Below are 19,935 nucleotides of genomic sequence, written 5' to 3'. Positions count from 1 at the left end.
TTAGGGCAGCTTGGACCTCTTCCTTCAGTCCCATCGGCTCTTGACCATTTGTTACCTCCTGAAATAGTTGAACATCAACCAATTCTTCTTGGTACAGTTACTCTGTGTATACCTTCCATTTTCTTTTGATGCTTCCTATGTCTTTAATATTTTCCCCTGAGGCTTGAATTTTTTCTTGAGTTCTTTCAGCTTGAGAAATGCCGAGCATCTTCTTCCCTTTTGGTTTTCTAACTTCCCTTTTGGTTTTCTTTGCACCATTTCATTATAATATTTTACTTTGTCTTCTCTAGCCACCCTTTGAAATCTTCTGTTCAGCTCTTTTACTTTATCATTTCTGTAACTACTGTACGTTGAAGAGCAAGTTTCAGAGTCTCTTCTGATGTCCATTTTGGTATTTTCTTTCTTTTCTGTCTTTTTAATGACCTCTTACTTTCTTCATGTGTGATGTCCTTGCTGTCATTCCACAGCTTGTCTGGTCTTGGTTCGTTAGTGTTCAATACGTTAAGTCTTTTCTTGAGATGGTCTCTAAATTCAGGTGGGATGGGTCTGGGTTATACTCAAGGTCGTACTTTGGCTCTCGTGGACTTGTTCTAATTTTCTTCACTTCAACTTGAACTTGCGTATGAGCAATTTATTGTTCCACAGTTGGTCCCTGGCCATATTCCAGCTGATGATATTGAGCTTTTCCATTGTCTCTTTCCACAGATGTAGTCGATTATATAGTAAACTCTGTGCCTGTACTGCACCTTGCCTGGCACATAGTAGATGCTAAATCACTTAAGTTTATTAATTGAATGAATTGTTGATTGAATGAATGAATGTGTTGTGAAATGGAAGACAGGAAGGAAGACACTGGTGTAAAAACATCATGCTGCAAACGCAATTTCATTACAGCGGCACTACATATATCTTTCCCCTTCTAGGTCGCCTGCTGTTTGCCGGTTACAATGACTATACTATCAATGTCTGGGATGTTCTCAAGGGGTCCCGAGTTTCCATCCTGTTTGGACATGAAAACCGTGTTAGTACTCTACGAGTTTCCCCTGATGGGACTGCTTTCTGCTCAGGATCATGGGATCATACCCTAAGAGTAAGAGACATGTTTTTCACTTTCATTCTGTACGTGAGAGGAGAGAAGAGAGTTGACTGGTCTTCCTTAAAGCGGAAGGGTCAGAGTGAGCTAAGATGCGCCTGGTCAGCCAAGGAGAGCTCTGATTTTAGCTCTGCCTGTAGACAAAGAAGAAACGAGTTGCCTAGGAAGGTTCTGAGGCCCCCGCGAATATGAGTGTTCAAGTGAGACTAGACAACCATGCATAGTGAAACCTGTGAAAGCTGGAGCTGGACCGGACTACCTTGCTTTTCTGGGTCTTGTAAGTTTTTTGCCTTTCCCAGGGTGCTGTCTTACCACTATTCTATCTCTCCTTTTAGTGGAAAAATTTGAGTTTTCCTTCTCTGACAGCTTTCCGCCTTACACAAGTTCTGGCTTTTATAGATTTTACTCTATCAGCATGTAGCTGAGGGAGTAGTTAGGCTAGATGACCCAAATAGTTCCTTTTGACCCTAAAAATTGGATTCCTGTGATTCTAGCCTTTGGCAAACACCAGATTACCTATCCTGCCTCCCTGTAGTGCAGGTTCTTATTCTGTGGTCCCAGACCCCTGTGTGCATATATGCATTTTTCTGGGAAAAGCATCCTTGTGGTTTTTATCAGATTCTCAAAGAGCTCCATGACCTTGTCAAATGTTGGCTCCCTGAAAATACTACCAAAATAGGCCATTCATAATGCAAAGCTAAGTTTATTGCTTACTACAGCGTAGAAGATCAGAAACTTGACAGTCTTAGTAGCATTTCAGAAGGGGAAAACAAAGGCAGATATTTGTAAGACTTTGGGAGTCTGGTTTAAGACAGGTCTTTTGATTGGGGAACTTAATTAGGATTGGACAGATTTGTGGCATAATAGTTTAAGGTTGTTAGACACAGGGGAAGGGTAGGGGGAGGATTTGGAAGGAAGTCTTAAAGAGTAACAGTCATTTGTTGCTTATTTTCCCAAGAAGTAGATGTCTTTTCTAAAGAGGGTAAGCTGAGTATCTAATCTAATGGGTAAATAGGTAAATGGATATTCAGGAAGTTCCTGAAACAAATAATAATGTTATTTGCAACTCCATCTTCCTGGGCAGGAGTTTCCTGAATTAGTGAAGCTAATGTACAGAGTAAGCTGTGTAGGTACAGATGGTTTCCGTTCTCAACCTAAAATAGTTAACGACTGCTAGAAAGGACTCCACAAATGTCCTTCAGATGATCTCCACAGCTAAAGGAAAGGGAAAATCGGTCCATGAAACACCTTGGAGTTAGTAGTAGTAAAGTTGATCCTTTTAAAACTGCCCAACTTTGCATGGAGTGCGTGTGTACATCTGTGTCTGTCTGTCTAAAAGACTTTGTCTCTTTAAGCTCAGGTTTTAAAAGTTGTTTACTATTAATGATCTGTTTGTGTCTTTGCAGGTTTGGGCTTAACTGTCTTCTCACAGTATGCACAGAGGGACCTGAGGGTAGAACATGAAATCTTCACATGTAGATAAATATTATGACCTGAGGCTTCATTGTAACTTAGCTTCAGGGAGCAGCTCCATAGCTGGCAGTTCTCTGAGTGTCTGTGTGTGCATCTATAGCACTATTGAAATCACCACCCCTGGGAAGGTGCTAGTGTGAGCCTTCTGCACAACAGGACACCTTCAAGTCAGTGTTTTCCATTTTAAAATTTATCTCTTTTTAAGGTTATTCGAAATTATACTTGTCTCAATTCATTCTATTACCAGTATAATTCAGCCATTTAATATATTCCATGTTATTTTCTTGAATCAAATTCATTTTAAGAGTACTTTAAACGCTTCAGAGCCCTGGTGGCACAGTGATTAAGAGCTCGGCTGCTAACCTAAAGGTCGGCAGTTTGAATCCACCAGCCACTCCTTGGAAACCCTATGGGGCAGTTCTACTCTGTCCTACAGGGTCATTGTGACTCAGAATTGACTCCAAGGCAACAAGTTTTTAAACTCTTCTGGTTTATCTTGGTGTGCACTGTGACTTCTGGAGCCTTGTTCTGAAAATACTGATCTTAAAGGACTTTATGAGGACTGTATTAATTGGTTTATGATAGAAGAAAATTCCAAATCCAATTAGAAAAATCGTTTTTAAAAATTGTATTTTAATGTAAAAGTATTTTTTTTTTCTGTGTCACTTCCTATTGTCTCTTTTCAGATAGAACATTTTCATTTGTGTGAACGGATTATAGACAAAGCAGAGATATACATAAAGGAGCGGGACTGTTCCATCTATGAATTGTGTGATGGTGTGATGTGTCATTGTAACACTGGAACAGAGCATTTTCTTTCATTTGCAGAAAGACCAAATGCTACTTGTGATACAAATTGTTTTCAGAGCAGTCGAAACCTTTCTGTGTGGGAACACAAGGCAGGAAATTTATTTAAAAACCTGTTTGTAGTATTAGTAGAAACACTTAGGTTAAAGTTGATCTTGTTCCTATAAATTATATTTATTGCATTGCAAGTGTAATTTAATATACAGGTTAATTGATTAGTCTTGAATGATAATGTCTTTGTTCCTCTTACATAGAAAACAAAAACATAAAAGTATATCTTGTCTTTATTTGAAGTTAAGCAATTCCTCTTGAAGATACAGAGCGTTTTTATTACAGGATTTTTTCTTTCCCTTTTTTTTAAGGCATAGAGGCTCATTCTTTGTTTTAGAAACTCCTCTTTCATAAAGATGGTATGCATTACTTAGGTAAATAAAAGGTTACCTTAGACACCAAAAATCATTCCTAGGCAAGACTTGCCTTGCAAGTGGCCTGCCCGTCTGGATCCTTGCCTGAGCGCAGTGCGCTCTGAGTCCCTGAGTTGCCGGGCCTCTTCCTGTGACCCAGCTCCAGCCAGCCCTTCTCCTAGTGGTGGTTCTGGCTTTGTAGGCTGTCCCAGGCTCTGCTCCTCAGAGACCCTCTTCCAGAGCCAGGGACAGGCCCAGACCTAGTGCTCCTAAAACACTGGTGGGCAGATAGGGTGCCAGGCCTACCATCAAAACTGCTTCTTCAGGTGTCATGATGGCCAGTCCATCAAAAATCAGTCAGGCCAACTTTTGAGTTAACTCTTTTTAAGTAAACTTAATGGTTATATTCAGTCATTTGCCCAGCAAACATTTACCGAGGGTTTTACTGCCCACTAGGCACTGGTGTAGAGAAAGAAAGATAAAAGGCCTCTGCCTACCTCCAAAGAGCACTGTCAAGGGAGGGGGCATAGCCCGGAGGGGCCATTTTTCAGCTGCCGCAGCCCACTGGACTCTAGTCTGGGCAGAGGCTCAGGGAAATGGACACAGTGTCCACCCAGTTCCTGCCAGCTGAAGGAACCAGGCACCAAAGTGTGTTCCATGGAATTCCTGAGCCCTGCTCCCAGAAAGCTGCAGAGTTTGCCCCTGGTCCAGCCCCTCCTGACTATGGTATCCCCTGCTGTCTCTGGCACAGACCGTTTTGTGTCTCCCTACACTCTGACCTGGGCTTTCTGGCTCCCAGAAGTAAGGGAGGGATGGAGCAAAGGAGGGGCCAAGTAGACTGAGGGGAAGAGGCATAGAGCATCTTCAATACATGTGCAAAATAGCCATAATTTCCCAGTCAAAAAAGCAAATTTAAGGGCACTATGAAAGCATTCCATAGAACACATGGACAGTAAGCACCTCCCATATATGTTTAATCTCATGATGGATTTTGTTTAGTATTTACTGATAAAATATTGATTTGGCATTGTTTTTTTATACCATCTAGAGACTCAAGATAAACTCCATGTAATAAATTGTGTTTTGCATATTGAAAATAATGCTGAGTGTATTTTTTTAACCAGTTTTTCTTTTTTTCTCAAGGACTTGGAGTCAAACCTACCAAACCAATTGTGGGGAGCCAAGAGGATGTGCCCCAGGGGCGCATGGCCTTAGGCATGTCAACACCTTCCCCCCACCCACCGGCCCCCGCCAGAGAAAAGGTTTAGGCAGGAAGGGGGCTTAGATGAGGAGGTATGGAGTGTTTATGGGAAATATTTGTGAAATGAAGCCAAGTCAGCTGCAGTCAGCCTTACAGAAGTGAGGGCCCCGGCTGCCTCCCTGTTCTCCTGGAATAAGCCAGAGGCCAGAGGCCAGCGGCAGGCCCTTCATCAGTCATGCCTCTGGTTACCCCAGGTCTCCTCCGTGCCCTTCCCTAAATTATTGGTGGCTTAAAGGCAGCACAAGGTTGTAAAGGCCTCTGTAAAGGTTGCTTGGTCTGTGGGTGATACAAACTGCTAAGCACTGGGCCCCTGATTGGAAGGCTGGTGATCAACCCTGCCCAGAGAAGTCTCAGAAGAAAGGCCTGGGGATCTACTTCAAAAAAAAATCAGCCATTGAAAACCTATGGAGCCCAATTCTATTCTGACCCTCCACAGCAACTCATTTGGTTTTTTTGTTGCTTAGCCAGTGGCTTTGCTGACAGTAAGGACTCATCTGTAAGTTTAAGGGGCAACATGGTGACAAGTGAAGGATGTAGGGCTAAGCTCAGACCCACCTCTATTACTTTTTCAGGATATATAATTTCTAAATTTCTCTCAGCCTCAGTTACCTCATGTATGAAATGGGACAGTACTAAAGTATGGCATGTACCTACCTCAGCCTTTGGAACAGGTTCAACAAGGTTAATTCCCTGCTTCCTCCGTCTGTCCACCCATCTTCCCTCCCTCCTTCCTTTTCTGTTCCCCTTCCTTCTCCTCCTACCGCTTCCCCCGTTCCTTCCCTCTCATGCCCTCCCTCTGCCCCTCATTACCCTCTCCTTCGCTCACCCCTCCCCTCCCCACCTTCCTTCTCTGTCTTCCTCCTCCTACCTTTCTCCCTCCCCCTCCACCTACTCCCTTTCTAACCCTTTTCTTCCTCTCCCTCCTCTTCCTTCCCATCTTCCTCCCCCCTTCTTTCTGTCTCACATCTTTCCTTGTCTCCTTTCTTCCCAGCCTTCCATTTCCCTCCCCCTTTCCTCTTTCTTCTCCCTCCTCTTTCCCCATTTCCTCCTCCATGAGGGCACTTCCTACACATGTATCAAGTCAGTAATTATCAATTAAAGAGTCACCTGGGCAGTGGTTCTCAAACATTTTGGTCTTGGGACCCTTCTATATCTCTCTCTCCAGACATAGTAGACAAATACACGGCTCAAATTCTGCCTGCTGGGAGGATTTTTCCTCACCACTGTGCCTCAGGGTCGTCTGAGCAGGCTGTAATGCACAGCTGTCCGCTTCCATGTGGTTACTGGCATATAGTATAGACCCATCTGTAAAAATTATTGAAATCCCCCCAAAGAGCTTTTGTTTATGTAGATTATATCTATCAACATTTGTCATATTAGAAATTAAAACAGAAATTTTAAGACACAAGAATACAGACACATACCTTCCATTAGCCATCAGGGTGATAAATCCATCTCATGTCACATAGCCACTGAAAAACGAACAAAAAAAAAGTGTTATTAGGAAAACAGTTTTGACAAAAGGACCCCCTGAAAGGAGGTGCAGGACTACCATTTGAGAACAGCTGATCTGGACTGATGAGCCTTTTCGAAAGGCCTCTATGTGAGGCCTGCCAAGGCTATTATACCTGGGGGTGTGGGGAATGGGGCTTGGAAAAGAAGGAAGAGACAAGGGCAACTAAGGAGCTGAGGAGAAAGAAACAAGGGCAATTGAGAGCGGGGCTCTCAGAGGTGATTTAGAGCAGCCTCAGGCAGCATAGGAGGCCCAGGAGGGGTACGGAGAGGCAGTAGAAAAAGCTAGAAACCAACTGGGGCCAGTGAACCACTGGAAATCTTCAAAAGACAAAAGCTGGATCCTGGGCTAAACCCAGCCAATAGGTTAGAATAACAGGTTGGGGTTAGGGCTACATTGTTGTCAGCTGGCTTCCCCCAAGCCTGGGAGAGCTGACTGAGCAGGATTTGTAGATCCACATTCTCCAAATGTGTTTGCTGGTAAAAATCATCTAGGGCAGCAGCAGGTTACAGACACAGATCCTTAAGGGCCCTCTCCTGGAGAAATGGACTGGGTGGGACTGAAGTGGACCAGGAATTCTGAGGAGGTAAGCAGGTTGGAGAAATACCTGGGCAAACCCTGTCTCTGTGGATCTTGTACACATTCCTTTGGGAGAATATCACGGTAAACCATGTACCCTCTCATCTGTTATAGGAAATAATCAGGTCACTCTTCAGGGCATCCCACAGACTCCTCATTTTCCAGACAGGACTTGGCCAGAACCAGGCTGGCTTGCATGACTGATCAATCTGCCTAGGGATTGTGGCCCCCAGTGGGCTGACTCAGGGACCATTCTGGTGAAAGAAATGAAATTATTAATATGTTTGTGTCGTGGTAAGAAGGACTTAGGTCGTCTACTGAGGAGATGGAACCAGGAACAATGCTCTGGTTAATTTAATCTACATAAATGGGAACAAAGTATGGCATATGTTGCCTCCAAAATCCAAAGTGGCCCACCAAGTGTTGTGCCTCTTTTTTCTTAGTATGTGGTACAGGATGCAGCAGCTCGTCTTTCCCCTTGAACAGGATATTTGAACGTGCTCCAGACCATTGAGCCTCCAGAAACTTCACTCCTCAGACAATTCTGTACCAGCAGAGGTCCAATCAGGAGAGAGAAGTCACACAGTAATTTGAACAGGGAAGTTTGATATGAAAGAGTATTTACTATAATGGGGTTAGAATAAAGAGGAATCATCTAGTAATGAAGAGAATCCTAAAGAATACAGGAGTGGTAGTAGGTACAATGCACAGCTAGCTACTACCTTAAAGCTGAATGCTCCTTCAATGTCTCTAGTTCAGCAATAACTAAACCCTACCGTGACCGCTGTTTGTCTCTACCCAGCACTAGACTGTAGGGTCCCTGAGGGCAGTGACCACATGTCTTGTCCTCCTTATATGCCCAGTGGGGGTGGGGGGGAGGCAGGGACTAGCACCCCAGAGGCAGTGAGTAAATATTAGTGAATGAATGAATGAACACCCACAGGAGGACTAAACTTTCGTGCCACGTGTGCGCGATCTCCGCCGCACACAGGATGCCATTCTCCATTCTAGAGATGCTTACAAGGGGGCGTGGTGCAGGTCTGTGTGAGCCCGTGGCAAGTTGGCAACCTCTCCTTAGCAGACGGGGAAAGCCCAGCCCAGCTTCACAGATGTGACTGACTTCTTTCCCCACTACTGTACCTTCTTGGGGTTCTTAGTACCCAGGCCGGGAGCTAAACAATAATCCCCAGTCTCCCTCTGCCCCGATTGCTATATGAGCCCGTGCACACCGCTCAGCCTCTCTGGGCCTCAACTTTAGGACTGTAACAGTAACAGCCGAAGGTAGGCTTCTCAAAGCCTCGCCCTCTCTGAACTTAAGAAAATCACCGGCCATGGCGGGACGGGACAGGGCATCCCCTCCCAGGAGGGAGAGGCGCCTGACCTAGATAGCAGGCCCAAGTCTGGACCCTCAGGAGAGACCGTGCCGCAGCACGCGCATTGTGGGAGCGCACGGCGTTGCTGCTGGACGCCTACCTGGAGCACTGCGCCCCGGAGCCCTGCACCCCAACGTAGGAGCTACCCACGCCCAAGGGCGCCGTGCTGCGCCCCACTGTTGACCACCTGAAGCAGCACCACTGGTCCTTCTTCCAGCTACTGCCGCTACAGGGGAGACCATGCAGAGCTGGTGATGCAGGTTGCGCAGGCGACGTTTGCAGATCGATGGCTGCAGCCTCAGCTGGAATCGCGTGGTGTCGCTCGTGGCCTTCGTGGGAACGTTTCTAGAAAGACTGCTGCCGGAGGTGGACCTGGGCCGCGGGCGGTGGCCTAAGAAGAACGACGTTGACTGCAACTGCCTGCGACTGGTGGCCGTGCTGTCCCCTCAGCTGGCAGAGGAGCACAGCGCCTGGCTGGTGGCGCACGGGGCGGTTGGATAAGCCGGCACCTGGAGGAATCCAGCGGCGCCAGTCTCTTGAAAAGGAGAAAGCTTTCTTCAGAAGGACTGGGATGTTTAGAGTTAAAAGTCCAGGTCTCTCCTCTCGTGGCTGAGTCAGACTGGCAGAAATCAGTCTTGCTAGACGGTTCTCTTATTAACTCATTCTGGAAGAGTTGCGCACGACTTGGGTCTGTACCCTTGGCCTTACCTATCCTTAGCCGGTTTCGGGAGCTTTTAGAAAGCGCCCACGTTAGGTTTGGATACTTTGCTCATATAGAGACCCACAACTAGTAGCAGTCAGAAGTGGCCGGGTAGACCCCTTCTCCTCGACCCACTATGAGACTATTAAATGCACCTTTGGAGAGACATACCCATTGACCCCGTCGCTCTAAAGGTCGCAGGGCATTAACATGGAAGGTCGTCCGCTTGTCCAACCCCCACACCTCTCAGGAGGAAAGGCCACAAGGTACGTAGGGGTCCAGCTGGCTCTATCTGGCTTTCAGTTTAGCTCCTTAATTGCCTGCCTATCGTGGCCCTTCGGGCTAGGGGGGCAGGTGGTTTGGCCTGCAGCTCCTAAACTCAGCTAATGACCAAGGAAAGCCCCACAGCCGGTTGGTAAACCCACAAATGCCTCCAGAGTTCTCAGCTAGACCCCCTGTTTTGTTTTTCTTAATGGAATTGAGTCAAGGACTGAAGTGACCCACATTATAGGCTAAATGCAGCCAAACTATGAAAACCAGCAATTTAAAAAAATCTGAGGAACTTGGGGAAGACACCACAGGAAATTTAGGCATCTCCTGTGACAGTTTCGTCTTAGACTTCTTGTGATGAATTGGGTTCCTTTTGAGGAGAAGGGGGTAGTGTCTGAGTCAGAGCCTTGACTTAACAGGTTAGCATTAACTCCTGCATTTTTGTGGTGTTCTTGTTGGTCCTCAACCATCAGGGTCTGTGAACTTCAGTTTCTAAGAACCCCATCTGAGCCATTTTTTTTAATTCATTTTTTTGAAATCTAAGGGAAACTTCAGTCTACATTTTAAAGTGCTCTAGTTTAAAAATGAGTGTAAGAGAAGAAAAGTACACAAGACCTGTTTAGAGACAGAAATGGATGGGCAGAGAGACACACACACGGACAGAAGGAGGGAGCAAAGGCTACTAGCCAGTGATTCCACGTCAGATCTTTTCCTCCTTTGAAATCAGGTCATCACAGATTCTGGTCAGTTCATCGTTTTCTTTAGTCTTCTGCTTTGATGGTCTTCTCTAGCTAGTTGGTGCACCTCTGCTCCTTCCTCAGGCTTGCCTGGAAGGCCAGTGCCTCTGCCTGGGCCTTGTTGTGCACCTGGGTGGTTTCCTCGTTTGCTAGACTGAGCTTCTCTTCGGCGTGGGCATTCAGCATTTGGCATCTCTGGCTTTCCTTCTCAATTCTCAGTATGCAATTCTCAAGGCACTTCTTCAGTGACTCTTTATTCTTGTGGTAGCCTTCAATCACCTCCTTCTGCTTCTCAAGCTGCTTGAAGAGGTCAGAGAAAGATTTTTCCATGGAGTCCAGGTCTGTGGTAAGCTGGTCTCGTTCTTTCAAAATCTTTTGGATCAGACACAAGGAAAATATGAGCCCAAGAGACTGGTCCACATAAGCTAGAGACTCCATCAGCCTGAGACCAAAAGAACTAGATGTGCCCAGCTACCATCAATGACCTCCCTGACAGGGAACACAACAGAGTCCCTGATGGAGGAGAAAAGTGGGGTGTAAAACTCAAATTCTAGTAAAAAGACCAGACTGCGATTGGAGGGACCCCAGAAGACATGGCCCCCGGACTCTGTTAGCCCAAAACTAAAACCATTCCTGAAGCCTGCTCTTCAGACAAAGATTAGACTGGACTATAAGACATAAAATGATACTTGTGAAGGGTGTGCTTCTTAGCTCAAGTAGATACATGAAACTAAATGGGCACCTCCTGTCCGGAGACGAGAGGAGAAGGCAGGAAGGGACAGGAGCTGGGTGAATGGACATGGGAAATACGGGGTGGAAAGGGGGAGTGTACTGTCACGTTATAGGGAGAGCAGATAGGGTCACATAACAATGTGTGTATAAATTTTTGTATGAGAAACCAACTTGAACTGTAAACATTCACTTAAAGCACAATTAAAAAAAAAAAAAAAAACCTTTTGGATCTTGGCTTTGGCAAGCTCCTTCTCTTTCTTAGCCTCCTCTGTCACCTGGCACGCAGTCGCTTCAAACTCATCCATGATCTTCCCCATCTCCTGGTTCTTGGCATAGAGCTCCTCACACCTGCTCTTCAGCTCCAGGTTCTCCATCTGCAGGGCTCTCACTGAGGCGTCCAGGTCCTCTGGCTGTACTGCAGTACGTCCACGATGAGGTCCACTTGTAGGGGTGGACCCCCGGGCCCAAGGACACACGGGGGAGGGCTCAGAACAGGAACATCCAGAGATCCCAAGAAGTCAAATTCCACCAGCCTTGCTTCTGGCAGACTTCCTAAGGAAGAGTTGCCCACAGCCTGAGTGCTGCTGGTCGTCGTGGCCACAGGAACCAGTCTACTGGGGCTGTCTTTCAGGAGTGGGTCAAATTTGAGGTATAAGGACTGTTTCCTTAAGGCAGACTCCTTAAATGAGGAGGCTGCAAACTGCTCCAGATAGTCCACCTCGGCCCCTGTACCTAGAACTTCAGCTGGGTCTCTGAAGCATTCCTTGGTGAGGCCCGGGGAGGGTGCCAGCTCGGCAGGTGTGGCCGTTGGCTCACAGCCTGGACTGCTCGTGGGGACCCACACATCTGAAGAATGCTCTCCACCACCACACTTGGAGCTATTTGCAAGTGGATTGCAGGTTGTACAACCCCTGGGTTGTGGGGGCAGGGTGCTTGTCTCTCTCCGTGGGAGCCTGTTGTGCCTCCTGGCCCATGGAGGGGGCCTTGATGCCAGGCCTCTTTCCCAGTTTCCTGGGGGGAGGTGCCCTTTTGCTGGCAACGTTGTCAGAGAAGTCAAACTCGAGCTTGATAGGCTCGTTCTTTGCAGAGTCAACCGTCTGCCTGGGGCCCTCTTCTTTCTGAAGACTTGGGGTCAGGGCCCTTCCTGTTCTCAAAGGGCTGTGTCCACAAGACCCGAGGCATGTTGAGGGGGCAGGGGTCCCGGAAGCCTCTATGTCATCCATGGTGCTGGCCAGCAGCTTCTTCTTTCCCTCTCTGCACTTTAAAAGAAAATTGATTGGGAGGGGGCAGTGTTTTTGATGAACAAAAGCTGAGTAAACCTGATACGCCTGCAGGTCTCCCAGCTGAAGTTAAAATGCCATACGTGGAGTTCAGTTCCCATCTCCATTTTTCTGAAGGGAGTAGCTGAAGTTCTGCTTGCTTTATTAGGTGATAACTTTTTTTTTAATTGTGCTTTAGATGAAAGTTTACAGCTCAAGTTAATTTCTCATACAAAAGTTTATGCACATATTGTTATGTGACATTAGTTACAATCCCTATAATATGACAGCACACTCCCCCTTTCCATCCTGGGTTTCTTGTGTCCATTCAGCCATTTCCTGTCCCTTCCTGCCTTCTCATCCTGTCTCTGGACAGGAGCCGCCTGTTTGGTCTCATGTATCTGATTGAACTAAGAAGCACACTCCTCAAAAGTATTATTTTTGTTTTATAGTCCAGTCTAATCCTTTTTTTTTTTTTCCTAATCTTTGAAGAGTGGGCTTTGGGAATGATTTTAGTTGTGGGCTGTAGTTTCAGGACTTCCTCCAGTCTCTGTCAGACCATTAAGTCTGGTCTTTTTACATGAATTTGAGTTCTGCTCTGCACTTTTCTCCCACTCCGTCCAGGACTCTCTGTTGTGTTCCCTGTAAGGGCAGTCATTGGTGGTAGCCTGCACCATCTAGTTCTTCTGGTCTCAGGCTGGTGGAATCTCTGGTTTATGTGGAGCTTTTTTCTTTTGGGCTAATATTTTCCTCATGCATTTGGTGTTCTTCATTCTCCTTTGCTCCAAGTGGTTTGGGAACAATAATTGATGCATTTCAGATGGCCATTCGCAAGCTTTTGAGACCCCAGACACCACTTCATTATCTTAGGTGATATCTTTTAATCTTTTTTTAGTGATTTGACAACTTCCCAAAAGGCATCTGTCCTTTGCTCAGAAAAGAGCATGTTATAGTAGGCCATGTTCCTCTTGGTTTCTGAAAGAAATGAGTCACAATATGAGTATTTCTGCTCTGAGTGACAAGGTCAAGTGGCAGCTTCTACCCACTATGTTGAACTGCTTATTACAAATCCTAATTCATCAAGGGTTTCTAATTGCAGGCTGCCTATTGGTCAACATTTCCTTTTTTTCCCCCACTTTTAAATCATGGAGTTCTTACTGTTTAATCTGGAACCTCCTGTGCATTTGATTGAGTTCAGGTTTGGGGCATCATGTAGCAATCTAATTCCTTTCTTCCTCTCCCTTGTAGGATGGTGTCTGTTTCTCCTTCACATCACCCTCATTAGTGCCATCTTTTTGGAAAATACTGCTGGTTGTTCTGTTATCCAACAGAACAGTCTTCTGTTACTGGACCCAATGATACTGAATTCTGAGAACTGTAACCCATTTCTACCAGCCAAGTGAAGAGAACAAGAATAGAAGCAAATCCCTTTCTCTAAGACCTTTTTACCTGCATGCATAAATGAAGTCCTGTGGTGATAATTCAGCCAGTGTTGTAACTCTTGAGGTATTACAGCAAAAGCACAAATGGCCATCTGCATATTGCCATCCCCCTGAGTGCTCTCCTTTGAGTGGGGAAACTGGAGCATCTAAAGGCTCATTGCCTCCAAAGACTGAAGAAGAAACAGTGTTCCATTAAATGAGAAACATGGTATAATTTACTACATTTGGATAAGAGTGAATGTGAGCCTTTCTTCTAGCCACCGTTCCATGTGCTGATTGCTGGCTGATTTACCACAGCAATGGTTCAGGGGCAGAATGATACCAAAAGCAGACCAAGTCCCAGTTTGTTAACAAAGAATGTAATATTAAAACCTCTATTTAGGTTTTAATATTTTTAAATTCTTTGATCTAATTCCTGGAGTTAGGTTTCTAGAGTTACTGTATTAAGAATTTATCTACTTCTGACTTCAATAAATTCTTAAATATTGGCAAAGTTTTAATAAATTTATGTCTTTTTTTTCCAAAAAACTTAGCTGGTTTTCCTTGGGATTCAGTAGTCTTTATTCTTAGGAGTAACAGCAATTTCCTTTTTTATTGTCTCAAGATACGCAGTGCATAACAATGCTTTATTTTTTAAACATTTAATCAATACGCAAGAGCCTATCCTCTCTTCCAACTCCCATTCTGCAGTCAACCAATCCATCACCTGCAAGGTCAAGTTACAGTGCTTAATCCTCTACACTCTTGCCAACATTGGATCTTACATTGTCGACTTTATGGTGTTTGCATCGTCTTTAGGAAGGTTGTCCTTGTCTCAAGATTATAAAGAAAGTATTCTGTATTCTCAGTCATTGATTTATTCTAGAGTTCATTTAATTTAGTATGGTGCAAGCGGTTAATGCGCTCAGCTGTAACTGAAAACTTGTGGAAGTTTGAGTTCATCCAGAGGTGCCTTGGAAGAAAGGCCTGGTGATCTGCTTCTGAAAAATCAGCCATTGAAAACCTATGGAGCACAGTTCTACTCTGACACACATGAGGTTTCCCTGAGTTGGAGCTGAACTCTACAGCAACTGGCTACTGGTTAGTATGTGAAGTAGGGCTCATTTCTAACACAAGAAGAGCTGGGGTAGATATGTCAGCATTGTTCATTGACAGTTCATTTTTTGCCCACTGAAATAAATACATATACTCTATTGATTTATCTATTTATCTACTAATATAATGCTTTCTCAATTACTGTATTTTTAAATATCTGATGGGATAAATCTAGGTCCCTCCCACCCGTCACCATTGTTCTTTTTCCAAAGAGAATCCTTGGCTATTTTTGTGAATTGCTTGAGATGAATTTTTAAAATCAGCTTATAAAGAGCCCATTAAGACATTGCTTTTGAATTTTGATTAGAACTGGATTGAATTATAGATCAATTTGGGAGTAAATAGTATCTTTACAATATTGTATCTTCTAAGAATATGAACTCTTGCTCCATTTACTCAGGTCTCTCATAGTTTTCTTCATATAGAGTCTGTGTTCTTGTCAGGTATCTTCCTAAGAACTCTGAGTTCTGTTGCTATTGGGAAGAGAACCTCCCTAGAAGCCATTCCTGCTTGTGATAACACCTCAATTTTCTAATGGGAAACCATCCCTCCTCCATCCTTAGACCATATGTCTCTGGTGATGTTGACGCCTCCTCACTCTATCCCACCCCAAGACCTGGAACTTGACCCAGATCTGGCCTAACAGAGCCCCTTCCTAAGCAAACCTAACAGTATTCAATTCTGTCTTCTATGGGCCCTATCAGGTGAGAATCTTTCTCTGTCAAGAACTTATCCCCACTGCATGGAGAAAGCCACCTAGAAGAAAAGACCACACAGAGCATCCAGAGATTGGGGGCCAGGTGGGGTGTGGAGAAACAGCTCCATTGGCATTGCTTAAGTCTCAGGATCTGGCTGTGCCCAATGCTACCAGGGACTCCAACAAGTTTTATTTTCTGTTGAAATCAATTTTTTTAATTTATTTTGTTGTTTTTGAGAATATACACATCAAAACATATACCAATACAACAGTTTCTACAATTCAGTTACCTTGATTACATTCTTCAAGTTGTGCAACCATTCTCATGCTCCTTTTCTGAGTTGTTCCTCCCCATTAACATAAACTCACCGCCCCCTAATTTTCCTATCTAATATTTCAAGTTGCTATTGTCAGTTTGATCCCGTATAGTTCATAAAAGAGCATAATGCTCAAGGCAGATATTTTTTTTTACCAGTTAAGCTAAACTATTCCTTGGTTTTAAGAAGACTTCAAGGGATATTTTTGGTTTAAGGTTTAAAGATTATCTCAATGCAATAGTTTCAGGGGTTCATCCAGACTCCATGGCTCCAGGAAGTCTGGTGTCCATGAGAATTTAAAATTTTTGTTTCAAGTAAAACTCAATGGAGCCACAGAATTAATTTTTCCTTATTACATTTATTATTTGGTTATCATGGCTCCCATAAAACATTTTAACGTGGATTCTAAACGTGACTAATGTGAACTCTCACTAGTTTTAACTTTTAGGTGGAGTCGTAGTTTTAGGTAACCAGCAAATAATGACAACTGTTTCTTTTCCAACATTTATACCTAATTTTCCCTTTCTTGGGTAATTATATAGGTTAGTGGATGGTAGTGATGCCTGTTTTCTATCTACCAGGAATTCCCTTGATTTCTGGTCTGATGGGTTTTTTTTCCAACACTTTTTTTTTTTTTTTCACTTTACTGTTTTAGGAGAAGGAGATGTGGAGACATTTCTCAGACCATAAATCTAACTTAGAACGCCCTGAGCAATACTAACAGGACTCAATTCTAGGACTTCTGTGGTGTCAGAGAAGATGTAACATTGGTACTACTTATTTCCAAATTGATCTATAATCCAGTTTTAATCAAAATCCTAGAGCAAATTTTAGAGTTCTATAATGAAGTATGGGAAACCCTGGTGGCGTAGTGGTTAAAAGCCACAGCTGCTAACCAAAAGGTCGGCAGTTTTAATCCACCAGCCACTCCTTGGAAACCCTATGGGACAATTCTGCTCTGTCCTATAGGGTTACTATGAGTCAGTATCGACTTGACAGCAGTGGGTTTAGTATAATGAGGTATTAGGCCCATGTGTGCTAATCCTTCCAAGTTAAGAAACAATACCCGAAAGGAGAGTAGCACCAAAAAAGTGAGAGGTGAAGCATTCGGGTTTCAGGGAGTGTTTTTGACTAGGATGTCTAGCAACAAGAAGGAAGAAATATTACCCCTGTGGTAATCACCTCATTGTTTCCTAGCATGCAGATGCTTGTTCCACGAGCTAAGTATTCTGGGCTCTTAAAGGAAGCATTGATTAATGTGACAGCTCAAGCACCCCTAGAGTGCTAGGTTGATGGGCAGATTCTTGGTGGTATTATTATCCATCGCCTATAAATCCTGTTGCTATCCAGTTGATTCCGACTCATAGTGACCCAATAGGACAGAGTAGAACTGCCCCATAGGGTTTCCAGGGAGCACCTAGTGGATCCAAACTGCCGACCTTTTGGTTAGCATCTGCAGCTCTTAACCATTATGGCACAAGGTGTGTTATTGTGTGAATGGAGTCTATTCCAACTCCTGGCGTCCTTATGGGACAAAGTAGAGCTGCCCCATAGGGTTTCCTAGGCTATAATCTAGAGAAGATGGCTAGGTCCCTTCTCCCATGGAGCTGCTGGGTGGTTTCAAACTGCCAACCTTTTGGTTAGCAGCTGAGCACTCAGCCACTGCACCACCAGGGCTCCTTCTATAAAGGTATCAAACCAAAAGACCGAACCCATTGCCATGGAGTGCACTCTGACTCATAACACCCCATAGGACTGCCCCATAGGGTTTCCTAGGCTGTAAATCTTTACGGAATCAGAGGGTCACACAGTGGTGTTACTAGGGGGATGCGGGACCATACTGCCTGACATTGTCAGAGTGAGTGACACCAAAATCACCGCAGTTTCCGAGGCCACGGCCTCGGATGGACCGCCCGCTGGGGGAGGAACCGCCAGAGCTGTGGCGTTACTAGGGTTGGTGTTACTCTTCACTCCCGCCATCACCTGCCAGTCAGGGCGCAGGCAGCAGCGGCCATTGGGTGGACAGGAGGGTCTCCACCTTGGCCAATAGGAGAGGGGAGGAGCTGCAGGCTGGGAGACCAGTGCTCCGCCCTGGCAGCTCCTTCGACAGGTGGCTGGGACAGAGGGGGCAGGTTCGGTGGCCGGCCCTGCTGGAGGGAGGGGTGACGCCATAACTTTCCGCACTGAGTGACACTAACCCAAGCGACACCACTGCTGTCACATCTTTCTCATGCAGAGTTGCTGGTGAGTTTAGACTGCTGACCTTTTAGTTAGCAGCTGAGCAATTAACCACTGCACTACCAGAGCGCCTCTATAAAGGAAAAAGAAAAGAAGAAAAAACTTGCCGTGGAATGGATTCCGACTCATAGCGACACTATAGGACAGAATAGAACTGCCCCATAGTGTTTCCAAGGAGCTGCTGGTGAATTTGAACTGCCAACCTTTTGGTTAGCAGGGAAGCTCTTAACTGCTATGCTACCTGGGCTCCCTATAAAGGTACAGGTCCTTCCAATAGCACCTCTCAAAGGGGGACAGTTCTGAAGTCTTGGCAATCAAGGACTTTTTGCCTGATATCCTATACACTCATTTACTTTGAAGGATTCCATTTTTATTGCCATCTCTTAAGTTTTTCCTGTGTTTCCACTTCTAGTTACATGCTGTTTGCCTCCAACTCATCAGTATTTCCAGTTATACTTTGCCTGTAACCTTCGAGTCCTTTTGGATCTCAATCCCCTTCATCCCCCTGTTGCCTTGCCCAATCAACAGCACATCACTCCTAGGACGTAGTCTTTCCCTCTGTTAATCAAAATGCTCTCCATTCTACTCTAGAAGCCCTTCCCAACCCCCACATTCTTCAGGACCTTCCAGCTCCTTTTCCTTGGCCATTTTTCAGCCTTCAATTCCCTATCCGACAATCAATCTGCAACTCTGCTATGTAGCATATACCAGTAAAATACTTCTGAGGGATGTATCTTAATCATCTAGTGCTGCTGTAACAGAAATATCACAAGTGGATGGCTTTAAGAAAGGGAAATTTATTCTCTCACTGTCTAGGTGGCTAGATAGAAGTCCAAATTCAGGATTCCAGCTCCAGGGGAAGGCTTTTTCTGTCAGTTCTGGGGAAAGGTCCTTGTCATCAATCTTTCCCTGGTCAAGGAGCTTCTCAGCACAGGAACCCCAGGCCCAAAGGACACATGCTCTTGGCTCTATTTTCTTGGTGGTATGAGGCCCCCCAAAATGAGCGTCACCTTCTCTAGGCCATGGCTGCCTGTATTGTGTGATTGTCCACCATGTTGTCATCAGATGTGATTTTCCTACGTATTGTAAATCCTACCTCTATGATGTTAATGAGGTGGGATTAGTGGCAGTTATGTTAATGAGGCAGGACTCAATCAAACATGATTAGGTAGTGTCTTAAGTCAATCTCTTTTGAGACGTAAAAGAGAGAAGTGAGCAGAGAGACATGGGGACCTCATATCACCAAGAAAGAAGCACCAGGAGCAAGTCACGTCCTTCGGACCCAGGGGCCCTGCATTGAGAAGCTCCTCAACCAGAGGAAGATTGATGATGAGGACCTTTCCCCCAGAGCCAACAGAGAGAGAAGGCCTTCCCCTGGAGCTGGTGTCCTGAATTTGGACTTATAGCCTCCTAGACTGTGAGAGAATAAATTTCTCTTTGCTGAAGTCATCCACTTGTGGTATTTCTGTTAAAGCAGCCCTAGATAACTAAGACAGGATGAATCCCTGTTCAAAAATCTGTATGGAAACCCGGTCAGTTGGCATAAAGTAAAGTTGATGTTCTGCATCCTAGTTTGGTGGGTAGTGTCTGGGGTCTTAAGAGCTTGCAAGTGGCAATCTAAGCTACAACTACTGGTCTCTATTCGTCTGTAGCCAAGGAGAAAGAAGGAAACCAAAGACTCAGGGAAGAAACTAGTGTACAGGACTAATAGTCTATATGAGCCACGTCCTGGTCTACCCTGACCCCAGAAGAGCGAGATGGTGTCTAGTCACCACTAATGACTGTTCTGATCACTATAGATGAATCCTGACAGAATGGGAGAAAAACGTGGAACAGAACTCAAATTCTGAATAAGTCCAGGCCTTACTGGACCAATTGAGACTAGAAGACTCCCTGAGACTATCACCCTGAGATACTCTTTAAACCTTGAACCAAAACCATCTCC

The 19,935-nt window shown here is 44.9% G+C and overlaps 2 protein-coding genes and 1 pseudogene across 6 annotated transcripts in view; 2 read left to right on the top strand and 1 right to left on the bottom strand.

Annotated features, from left to right (window-relative positions):
- GNB5 (G protein subunit beta 5) overlaps positions 1-5,898 on the top strand; it is a 99,442-nt gene extending 93,544 nt beyond the window's left edge. For 4 of the 5 annotated variants that reach the window (XM_049905159.1, XM_049905161.1, XM_049905160.1 and 1 more), the window contains one exon: positions 924-2,493. In XM_049905159.1, the coding sequence (XP_049761116.1) occupies positions 924-1,285 (362 nt within the window). In that variant the 3' untranslated portion in view covers positions 1,286-2,493. The other variant, XM_049905163.1, reaches the window with a different exon arrangement.
- Positions 5,899-7,095: 1,197 nt separating this feature from the next.
- Positions 7,096-10,445, top strand: BCL2L10 (BCL2 like 10). The gene is made up of 4 exons (XM_049904038.1): positions 7,096-7,137; positions 8,389-8,411; positions 8,543-8,638; positions 8,764-10,445. The coding sequence occupies exons 1-4, from the start codon at positions 7,096-7,098 to the stop codon at positions 9,002-9,004; spliced, it is 402 nt and encodes a 133-aa protein (XP_049759995.1). The 3' UTR covers positions 9,005-10,445.
- Positions 10,174-17,924, bottom strand: LOC126087060 (transforming acidic coiled-coil-containing protein 3-like; annotated as a pseudogene).
- Between the last annotated feature and the right edge of the window lie 2,011 nt (positions 17,925-19,935).

Source organism: Elephas maximus, chromosome 12, assembly GCF_024166365.1.
Source record: "Elephas maximus indicus isolate mEleMax1 chromosome 12, mEleMax1 primary haplotype, whole genome shotgun sequence".
Lineage (NCBI taxonomy): Eukaryota > Metazoa > Chordata > Mammalia > Proboscidea > Elephantidae > Elephas > Elephas maximus.
Note: the sequence above shows the minus strand (reverse complement) of the source record. Positions and strands in the feature narration are given on the sequence as shown.

Bases quoted from the DNA above. Each gene is read 5' to 3' on its own strand.
- BCL2L10 (XM_049904038.1), top strand. From the start codon at position 7,096: ATGGACTGGGTGGGACTGAAGTGGACCAGGAATTCTGAGGAG. The intron at 7,138-8,388 runs GTAAGCAGGTTG...CCTCAACTTTAG, and splicing joins GGACCAGGAATTCTGAGGAG to GACTGTAACAGTAACAGCCG. The intron at 8,412-8,542 runs GTAGGCTTCTCA...CTGGACCCTCAG, and splicing joins TGTAACAGTAACAGCCGAAG to GAGAGACCGTGCCGCAGCAC.